The following is an 11,259-nucleotide window of genomic DNA, read 5'->3' as shown; positions in this document are numbered from 1 at the left end:
TCAGACCGACCTTGACGTGGGGGCTCCATGGCTGTGCATCCCATGGAGCCCCACAACTATTTTATTCCTTTTAGTGTTTTTGTTCTACTTAATACCATTGGTTGAATTCTTTAATTAACACAGAATTATTCTTAGGTGTAAAAACCCAACTGAAAATTGATCCCTGTTAAAAATAAGAGTGGGGATAAGAGAGGGAGGAGATGTGCAGTTCAGCACATGCTCCTCAGACTTACACCTAATTAGAGCTAGAAACGTGCAATGGGACTCCAAATCCAATTAAATTGGCAGTTACCTTACTAGTTAAAGTGATCAGTTTAAGTTCATAACTGATCATAAAGATAAGGTTAAGTGTCAAAGGGTTCACATAAATAAAACCAGTGTTTGCTAATAATAATTTACAGAACAAAAACAGAGGGAATGATCCATCATGGGAAGCTAAATACACAGCAGACTCAAAGAATGACATTTCCCCTAAACAGCACTCTAGCCTCAGAATCAGCCCTTAAGGCATTCAGATCTGAAATCTGGTCATTTGCAACAAAATGGAGGAATCTGGAAAACATCATGCTGAGTGAAATAAGCCCATGGGGAAAAAAAAAAAAAAAGCCCATGAAAGTATCTCAGGCATGGAAAGCCAAGAAACTCTGGCAAAAAATAACCTAAATGAAAGATCTCTGTGAGTGAGATCTTGGTGGAAAGAAGGGGCCATCAAAGAAGGAGGTACCTTTCTTTGAAGGGAGGAGAGAAATTCCACTTTGATTATGGCCTTGTCTAAATGAGTTTGGAGTTTGTGAATTCAAGAAGCTTCCATAGCCTTGGCAGCTCATGACAAGAGCCTCAGGTGATTACTGATGTCATAAATAAGAGTGTCAATTGTTAAGTCAACAATCAACAATCATTGTGCACTTGCTCCCCATGTAGGACCTCTGTCCTTAATGTGTTGTACTATGAGAATTAACAGTAAAACTAATCTTCAAACAGTAGTTTATACTTTGTGTGTCTGTGTGGGTGTAAACTGTTGAAATCTTTACTCAGTATAGAGTTGATCTTCTGTATATAAAGATAATTAAAAATGAATCTTTTTTTCTTTTCTTTTTTTTTTTTTGACAGGCAGAGTTAGACAGTGAGAGAGAGAGAGAGAGACAGAGTGAAAGGTCTTCCTTTTCCATTGGTTCACCCCCCAGTGGCCACTGCAGCCAGTGCACTGTGGCCAGCGCACCTTGCTGATCCAAAGCCAGGAGCCAGGTGCTTATCCTGGTCTCCACAGGAGTGCAGGGTCCAAGGACTTGGGCCATCCTCCACTGCACTCCTGGGCCACAGCAGAGAGCTAGACTGGAAGAGGAGCGACAGGGACAGAATCCAGCACCCCAACCGGGACTAGAACCTGGGGTGCCGGCTCCACAGGCCAAGGATTAGCCTATTGAGTCATGGTGACGGCCTAAAAGTGAATCTTAAAGAAGAATGGGGTGGGAGAGGCAGTAGGAAATGGGGTGGTTTGTAGGTGGTTATTGGGGGAAGAACTGCTATAATCCAACAGTTGTACTTTTGAAATATATATTTATTAAAGAAAAGTGTTCTTTTAAAAATTATAATATAAAATAAAATAGCATTAAATAAATGAAAAAAAGATACGAGCAAAAAAAGCATAGCATACTCCAGAAAAGTGGGCTTGTAGGTATTGAATGAAATATATGTATTGCTATATTTTTTGAAGATTTCTATTTACTTATTTGAAAGTCAGAGTTACACCGATAGAGAAGGAGAGGCAGAAAAACAGAGAGAGAAAGGTTTTCCATCCACTGGTTCACTCCCTAACTGGTTGCAATGACCAGAGCTACACCCATCCAAAGCCAGGAACCAGGAGCTTCTTCCAATCATATTCATCCAATCATATTTATCAGGTACCAATTCATTTTACAAAATCAAAGAAATACCCAAACACAGAGATGTATATTGTTGACTTTTTCTGAAATATTTATTTTTGAGTGCCAAGATAAATAATTTATTGTAGAGAAAAGAAAAAAATCTCATTCAAAACATAGATGTCTATACAACTTTACTATTGTCGCGTCCCTCGGCCAGCAAGGAAGACACAACCCGAACTCTTCTTCAAGCAGTTTATTCAGGAACCTTGAACAAGCTTCTTCCACCTCCTTCCCTCTCCCATCCCTCTTATAGCTATCAGCACACCAATCAAAAGCAGCCAAGTGGCAAGGATTGATTGGTACAGCAATGCGGAAGCCAGAAGGGAGCTCAGCCATCTCCTTATTAGGAGTTGTTTGTTTCTTGCCAGTCCTTCCGGGAGAAAGGAGCCAGCGCCATCTTTAGGGTGCGGTGCAATGGCTCCCCACAGTTCCCCCTTTTTGTTTTAGAACCAGGCATCTAAGGATTACAGGAGTAGGTAGGGGTCTGTCCCCCACTGCCAGGCATCCACCTGGAACAGCATCCTTTTTGCAGGGGTGGGATCTGGGATGCCAACCCACATGCAGACAGACTTGCCTTCCAGAGAACGTAATGGCTCGTTCCCTCTGCAGTGCTTTGCCTCGCACCCTGCACCCATGCCTAGCATTCAAGGAAGGCCAGCCATACTTGTGGTGATTGTCCAGCCTCAAGGGCATAAAAGGCTTGAGCTATCATGGCCAATTCCCACCGATGAGCTTTCCTCATCCTGCACAAACACCACAGGCAAAATAACACAACAAGTAACAGCAACCCCGTCAAAGCTCCAAGTCCCGCCCACTCCTTCAGGCTGGAGATGGCTGTGCGGATCCAGGATGACAATCCAGATGCGAAGGAGACATCCACACGCATGGAGTTGATGGTGACCACGGCAAGGCGCAGTTGCTTCAAGGTGTAGTCAAATTCCGCGGACCAATTCTGCAAGAGCATCTGAGACAACTGTTTAGAGTAGTTTGCTGCCTGAGTCATGTTATCATACTGAACAGAGGTCACACACAACCCTGAAAATTTCCACTCACATCCTAGCTGAGCAAGCTGCCAGAGAGTATCCACCTGCTCCTGTACCAAATCCACACATTGATTAACAATCATCAAGCCTCCCTTTATATGTGCATTTAAAGATGTCTGAGTATCCAAAGCAGCAGCCACAGAGGCTGTTAAATTATTCAGGGTATTAGCAGCTTGAACTGTCCCTGTGAGCGCTATAGCATCTGTTGTAGCGCCCACAGCTGCAATGGAAATGGCGGTTATAATGGCTGCAGTAACTCCAAAATCTCTCCTGGTCCTAAATAAAGCCATGCTATTGGGTGCTTCAACAGGAATTGGAATGTACCTGGGAAGTCTCATAAGCACAGCCAAAGAAGAAGTGGTTGCATTCCAGCAAAAGGTATAATTGCATGAATTATTTGTACACTCTAATATGTCCAATTGTATCCTGCAAACATTTCATTAAAAAATGTACTTATCCGGGGAGAAAATGTAAAGTATCCTTTCTTTGCCCAAATGTTATTGGGCCCTTGACATCCCGTCCACAGCAAGATACCATCCCCACGATTGCCATAGCAATGAGGGGCCCATCGTGCCTGAGAAGGAATGGTAGACCCATTGTCCTTCTTCTCCATGGCAGGCCACCATCCTGATATCCAGGAAGCATTGGCCAATCCAAGGGTTGTTGGAAAATCTACCCAGGCTGCAGATTGATTATACAATTTTATGCAAGAGCTATTTTCATAAGCAATATTATTACTAATCAAAAAACATAAACTGCCTTCTAAGGTGTAATTTCCTGCAGGTGCATATTGAGAATCTGTATCCATGGGCAAGTAAGGGACTCCCAAGGTAAGATTGGTGACAAAAAAGCGAGGGAACACTTGAGCGTTATACATCACGGGCATCGGCTTTGGGAATACTGATAGAATCCCCCATCTCTGCTCCGCCAGTGTCCGTTGCATTTGAGGCAGAAGTATCAGAAGCAACGGCAGGATTCTCCTCATGGCAGACCCGCCTGACCACTCGCTCCGGAACCCACACCGGGTCATGTTGATCCTGTGGAAAAACACAAACAGCACCTCGTGCCCATGCCAGCACGGTATCAGGGCCACACCACTGGCCCGTCAAGAGATCTTTCCATTTTACCAACCCTCTACTTGGGTTTCCTTGTTGCTGATGCCTGTCCGTGGCTGAGTGCGCATACACATCCAAATTTAAAAAATTAATTGTAAATAAGACTAAGGCAATTCTCTCTCTCAGGGTGCGGCTATAGCCAACTCCCCCTTTTTGTTTTAAAAGATATTATGCCCTGGCCCTGAGGATTGTATGGCAATCCATGGACAAGTTGAACCTCCATTTTTTGGCAAAAGGTGGTAAAGGTTTGAGATGTATAGGCCGGGCCATTATCAGTTTTTAGCACCTGGGGTTTCCCCCAGGCAGCCCATGCATCCAGACAATGAGCAATCACCTTGGCGTGTAGATTCTCCACTGAAAGGGGAGGCATACAGAATGCCTGAGCACATGTCCACTGAGACATGAACATATTTCAATTTCCCAAATTCCGATACATGGGTCACATCCATCTGCCATACTCTCCCAGGCAGTAAACCTCTAGGGTTTACGCCAACACTAGGTTGAGCATGAGTAACAGCACAGTCAGCGCAATCAAGTACAATATGTCTGGCATCTGCGTGGGAAAGATGAAATTTCTGCTGCAAAGCACGTGCGTTGACATGAAAAGATTGATGGAAAGCTTTAGCAGCCTCTGCAGAAGTAGTAAAAAAGATGAATTCCTGTCTAGTACACAGGTCTACTCGTGCATTGCCTTCACATAAGGGACCAGGCATGCCTGTGGGCTCTAATGTGCTGAGTGAAAAAGGGATTTTTCGGTGACCAAAGCAACTGCTGGGCTATTTGCAATAGGGATGCAATTGGGCTAGAAGGTTTAATCGGTCCTGTGGTTTCCAATATCTTTAATGCGTTCACCACATATAAGGAATCTGACAACAAATTAAAGGCAAAAGAGCACTGCTTAAGGACCTCAATAACTATTTTTAATTCCACAACTTGAGGTGAGCCTGGCTGAAACTGATGAAATACCGGGTCATTACCCTCTAGCATATAAACCCCACAGCCTGTTTTTGACTCATCCGTAAATATCTTTAGAGCACCTAGTAATGGCTCAGCGGCTATAATTTTTGGAAATACTACCGGATGTTCTTTAAAAAATTGTAACAATGGACTTTTTGGTAAATGATTGTCTATAGAGCTTGGGAACCCGCAGCAAAGCACTGCCCAATCATCTAAAAGAGCACATAGGACGTTGACTTGTTTGGCATCATAAGGAACAATCACTTCACACGGCAATTTTCCAAAATATTGTAAACATTGTTGCAAACCTTCCAGTGCTAGCTTTGCCACCGCTGCCGGATAATACTCAGTAGACTTGGCTGGAGAGCTCCTTGGATGTATCCACAAAAGCGGACCTTCCTGCCATACTAGCCCTGTAGGTTGGTTAAGGGTTGGGAGAATGCATAATGACAATGGCAGATTTTCATTCATTCTGCATAAGAATGCCTCCTGTAATTTCTTTTCTACCTTCTCTAGGGCCTCCCTGGCCTCCGGAGTTAAGCACCACGGTGAGTCCAACGCCGAATCACCGCGCAAAATGACATAAAGTGGCTTAAGTTCATAATTGGGAAGATTCAAATAACCCCTAACCCAATTTATATCTCCTAATAATCTCTGAAAATCATTTAAAGTCTTTAAACTATCTTTGCGCAATTCCACCTTTTGAGGAACAATTTGAGTACTAGTTATGCGGGATCCCTAATAAGCTGCAATGCTTCCTTTTTGAACCTTTTCAGGGGCAATAAATAACTTCTTACTTTCTAACAACTGAATCAAATATGCAAAGCCATCATCTAATACGAATTCGTCTTTTGCTGCTAAGAGGATGTCATCCATGTAATGGATGCATTTTAAGGAAGAAAATCTCTTACGTAAAGGCTCAATCGCTTGACTCACGAATAGCTGACACATCGTGGGGCTGTTAGCCATGCCCTGCGGAAGCACAACCCATTCATACCTCTGGTCAGGCTGCTCATGATTGCATGCCGGCAAGGTAAAGGCAAACCTTTCACAATCCTTTGTATGTAGGGGTATGGAGAAGAAGCAGTCTTTAATATCTATTATTATTATGGGCCATCCCTATGGAAGTGTAGATAGAAGAGGCAGCCCACGTTGCACAGGCCCCATGACCTGCATCTGCATATTAATAGCTCTCAAGTCATGTAGCAACCACCACTTCCCTGATTTCTTTTTTATTACAAAAATAGGAGTATTCCAAGGCGATACAGAGGGTCTAATGTGTCCTAAATTCAATTGTTCTTGAACCAATTGCTGTGCAGCGACCAATTTGTCTGAGGACAGAGGCCACTGAGGAACCCATACTGGGTCCTCATGCTTCCAAGTAATGGGAATACCTTCCTCAGTGGCTCCTATGAAAAACCCAGCCCTTGGCGAGGAGGCCTCTTTACTACTTCAATGGGCTCATTTCTTCCTTGTACGAATTTTCCTATCCCATAATTCGGATGGTGTCCCATATCCTTCATCAATTTTTGAGAAACACAGGAGTATTCATTACTTAATTTATAGTTCATGTCTTTCAAAAGGTCTCGGCCCCACAAAGAGATAGGTAAATCCAAAACATAAGGTTGCACCGTGCCTGAATGCCCCTCTGCATCCTCCCAGTGCAGCATTACTGTGCTCATCTCAGGAGTTTCTGAATATCCCAGTCCCCAAAGGGATTGTGAGGATGCCTGCTTAGGCCACTTTGGAGGCCAATCCTTGGAGGCGATGATACTACGGTCTGCACCTGTGTCTAGTAGGCCAAGAATGTCCTTTCCATTTATTTTTATCTTTAAGGTTGGTCTCTGGTCTAGTTCTAAAGACAAGAAGGTACAATCTACGCCTGTGGACCCAAAGCCTTCACTTCCTCGTTGTTTCTTTGATGCACTGAACTGCAAATGCTTGCTAGGAAGGATTACAAGTTGTGCAATCCTGTCTCCTGGATTAATAGCTGTTATACCTCTAGGGGACTCAACCATGATTTTCACCATGCCAGTATAATCCGAATCTATGACTCCTGGATGAATTATGAGACCTTTCAAGGTAGAGGATGAACGTCCCAACAACAATTCCACTGTCCCTTCCTCTAGGGGTCCCTGAAAGTCTGACTCAATAGCTTGCACTCCCATTTTTGGTGTCAGTATGAGTCTGGCGGTGGCACAGAGGTCCAGGCCTGCGGAGCCTGCAGTGGCTCTCTGCGGTCTCTGGGATGTCTGAAGCTGGGCCACTGACTTTGCCTCCCCTGCTGCTGGTCCTGATGGGGGCCCTGATGCTGACTCTCGAATGCCCCATATATTTGCGGTCCCTGGGGACGAGGGCCCCACTGCCCGTTTTTTGGACGCGCCCCACCATTGCCAGAAGCAAGGACGTTGCCATCAATGTCCTTCACCGAGCGGCATTCGTTGGCCCAGTGCTTTCCCTTCCTGCATTTTGGACAAATTCCTGGTCCTTCCTGTCTTTGTTCTTTGCCTCTTCCCCTTTGTAGACATTGTCGCTTCATATGTCCCATTTTTCCACAACTGAAACATGCTCCAGCATTCCCTGATCCCCTATTGCCCTTCGTGATTTGAAGGACTGCTGCAACGAGGCCAGTGTTGGATAGCGGCCCTCCTATTTCCCTGCATTGTTTTATCCATACCTGAAGCCCTTTGCTCTTCCATGGTGTTATAGCGGTTCTGCATTCCTTAGCGCACTGCTCGAAAACCAACTGTTCTATCAGCGGCATGGCGCGATCTGGATCTCCAAAAATCCTACCCGCAGCTTCCGCCATGCACGCTAAAAAGTCTGAAAATGGCTCGGTGGGTCCCTGTGTAATCTTTGTCAAATTCCCACCTACCTCTCCTCTGTTGGGTATAGACTTCCAAGCCTTGATGGCTATCTTGTTAACTTGTTCATACACTGCACGTGGGTAACCTGTCTGCTGGTTAGCGAATCTCCCTATGCCTAGCAGCATATCTCTGTCCCAATGCGGATTCCCTGCCACTGCATTTTCTGCCGCTTGTTCATTGGCAAAGTCAATCAGGAAAGCTCTGAAGTCTAAGTATTGTCCTGGTGACAATGCAGCATGAGCCAACCCGCTCCAGTCATTTGGAGTCATGTAGTATCTTTGAAGATTTTCTACTTGAGCCAGTGTGAAAGAGCCGCTGATGCCATAGGCCCTTACTGACTCCGCCACTGATTTGATTATCTTTATGTAGAGGGGTTCCTTGTACCTCTGCCCTTGTGGATCTTGGAAGACAGGATAGGCACTTAACAACTCTGCACCAACCTGTTTCCAGACTCCCTGACAGAAAGTCCGCCCTCTTCCTTGCACGGATAGAGGCTCATACTGAGGAGGAGAGGCTTCAGGCTCCTCCCCTAAGTTCCCCTGGAAAGTACCATGCTTAAGTTCCTTTTTTCCTTTTAGTTGCAACTTCCTCATTTGCCGATTCAATTCCCGTACTTGCTTTATATCAGACTCTTTGTTATCGCCACACTCTTCAGACTCACTGCTGCTTTCTGAGCTACTTTCTGCACTAGTACTACTTACTAAGGAGGGGCTGCACAACTCGGAAAGATCGGGATACAGTTTTTTCCTAGTTCTTTTCTGACTCTTCTTCAAAGTTTTCCCCTTTTCACTGGCAGCTCTCTTGGAGTGCTCTTCCTGAAGCTCCTCCAAGGCAGCTTGACCGCTCAGAATAGCTTCACTACACTGCTCTTCCTCGAGGCATGATTGCACTAACTTCCATATTGGTCTCACTCCCCCTTCAAGATTACCCTGTTCAAATGCAAAATCCAAATCCCTGCCTAGTTTGTCCCATGAAGGGATAGTAAGGCTTCCCGAAACCCCATACCAGAGTGCAATGGTATCACAGTTACGTAAAAACCTATGCAACATACTAGGCTTAAGTTTCAAACCATTTTCTCGAAGCAGCGCATTCAGCGCCAGAAAAATTTGATGGGACTGTGAATTACCCATCGTCAAAAATTGCGCTCTTTCCCTGGCCACGGGTCAGAGCTCCTTCTGCTTTTGTCGCAGAACTTCCTCTGCTTTAATTGCAGAACTACCCTCCCGCTATTGTCGCAGGACTGCCCGCTTTTATCGTGGATCCCCACCTTATTTTCCTGGGGGACTTACCAGCGCTGCCCTGACTGCAGGAAGTTCTGAGTTCGCGTTCGAGATGGTCCCCGTACGGGCCACCAGTTGTCGCGTCCCTCGACCAGCAAGGAAGACACAACCCGAACTCTTCTTCAAGCAGTTTATTCAGGAACCTTGAACAAGCTTCTTCTTCCACCTCCTTCCCTCTCCCAGCCCTCTTATAGCCATCAGCACACCAATCAAAAGCAGCCAAGTGGCAAGGATTGATTGGTACAGCAATGCAGAAGCCAGAAGGGAGCTCAGCCATCTCCTTATTAGGAGTTGTTTGTTTCTTGCCAGTCCTTCCGGGAGAAAGGAGCCGGCGCCATCTTTAGGGCGCGGTGCAATGGCTCCCCACATACTATAATCAATATACACAAACTATAAATTTATATCAATTCATAATTTACCAAATAAAAGATGACTAACAAAGTACAGAGAGTAGATGACAGTTTGCAGAAAAGATTTTTACCTAATTAAGGACAAGGAATGTGCACCATTGCTCCATTTTCTTTTAAAGATTTATTTACTGGCCAGTGCCATGGCTCAATAGGCTAATCCTCTGCCTTGCAGCACCAGCACACCGGGTTCTAGTCCTGGTCGGGGTGCTGGATTCTATCCCGGTTGCCCCTCTTCCAGGCCAGCTCTCTGCTATGGCCCGGGAGTGCAGTGGAGGATGGCCCAGGTCCTTGGGCCCTGCACCCCATGGGAGACCAGGAGAAGCATCTGGCTCCTGGCTTCAGATCAGTGTGGTGCCGGCCGCGGCGGCCATTGGAGGGTGAACCAACGGCAAAAGGAAGACCTTTCTCTCTGTCTCTCTCTCTCACTCTCCACTCTGCCTGTCAAAAAAAAAAAAGATTTATTTATTTAGGCCAGCGCCGTGGCTCAATAGGCTAATCCTCCGCCTGTGACACCAGCACACTGGGTTCCAGTCCCACTCGGGGCACTGGATTCTGTCCCAGTTGCCCCTCTTCCAGGCCAGCTCTCTGCTGTGGCCAGGGAGGGCAGTGGAGGATGGCCCAAGTGCTTGGGCTCTGCACCTCATGGGAGACCAGGAGAAGCACCTGGCTCCTGCCATCAGATCAGCGCGGTGTGCCGGCCACAGCATGCCAGCTGCGGCGGCCATTGGAGGGTGAACCAATGACAAAGGAAGACCTTTCTCTCTGTCTCTCTCTCTCACTGTCCACTCTGTCAAATAAAAAAAGAGATTTATTTATTTTAGTTGAAAGTCAAAGTTAAACAATGAGAGGAGAGGCAGACAAAGAGAGAGAGAGAGAGAGGGAAAGGTCATCCACCCACTTGTTCACTCCCCAGGTGACTACAATGGCTGGAGCTGGCAGATCCAAAGCCAGGAGCCAGGAGCTTCTTCCTGGTTTCCCATGTGGATGCAGGGGCCCAAGGACTCAGGCTATCTTCTACTGCTTTTCCTGCAGGCAGTGGCTTTACCTGCTATACCACAGCACCAGCACAATTGCTCCATTTTCTAAGAACAGGTTGTGTACTCAGTCTTGGAAAACCACAAGCTAGCAAATGTACCGAGAGATGGCTGGTGCCTGGTGTATTTTCAAGGGTCTTTATTTAAGCCTGCTGCCATGGCGTATTCTAATCACTTGCTACTTTCAGGGCCAAAAATCATCTGACAGGACCTGTCCACTTCCTCAGGTCATGCTTGCCAGTTTGTTCTTCTGTACATTTGTACATATTTAAGTGATAGATAAAAGTATTTTCATAAAATTTACAGTACTATGATTTTTGACAAAAATTTTTAAGTGTTACTGAGAATTTCTCTGCAAGTTTTACTGCAGAGAAATGTTCTTTGAAATACCCTCAATGGAAGGAGCCGATGTAAAGTTTTAGTTACAATATCTAGGAGAAATTAAACCATCATAGGATCTCACTCCCTAGCAAATAAAGTGATCATTTACTTGTAATTAAAGGCTATTAAATCATTAAAATGTACTGTCCAAACTATGGAACTGTCACTTGAAAATTATTTAACCACTCTATTCTGTGTAATTCTTCACAGCTGTGACATGGTTTAAATTCCATAATGCATTCTCTAT

The 11,259-nt window shown here is 45.3% G+C and overlaps 1 protein-coding gene across 1 annotated transcript; it reads right to left on the bottom strand.

Moving 5' to 3' along the window:
* Positions 1-2,103: 2,103 nt before the first annotated feature.
* On the bottom strand, positions 2,104-9,351 carry LOC127488070 (uncharacterized). The gene is made up of 2 exons (XM_051835633.3): positions 9,197-9,351; positions 2,104-4,005 (listed from the first exon to the last, which is right to left on the bottom strand). Exon 2 carries the CDS (start codon positions 3,304-3,306, stop codon positions 2,563-2,565), a length of 744 nt encoding a protein of 247 aa, XP_051691593.3. The 5' UTR covers positions 3,307-4,005; positions 9,197-9,351; the 3' UTR covers positions 2,104-2,562.
* Positions 9,352-11,259: the final 1,908 nt, after the last annotated feature.

Source organism: Oryctolagus cuniculus, chromosome 1 (assembly GCF_051225735.1).
Source record: "Oryctolagus cuniculus isolate XC-2025 breed Fujian yellow rabbit chromosome 1, ASM5122573v1, whole genome shotgun sequence".
Classification (NCBI taxonomy): Eukaryota; Metazoa; Chordata; class Mammalia; order Lagomorpha; family Leporidae; genus Oryctolagus; species Oryctolagus cuniculus.
Note: the sequence above shows the minus strand (reverse complement) of the source record. Positions and strands in the feature narration are given on the sequence as shown.

Bases quoted from the DNA above. Each gene is read 5' to 3' on its own strand.
- LOC127488070 (XM_051835633.3), bottom strand. From the start codon at position 3,306: ATGAGACTTCCCAGGTACATTCCAATTCCTGTTGAAGCACCCAATAGC.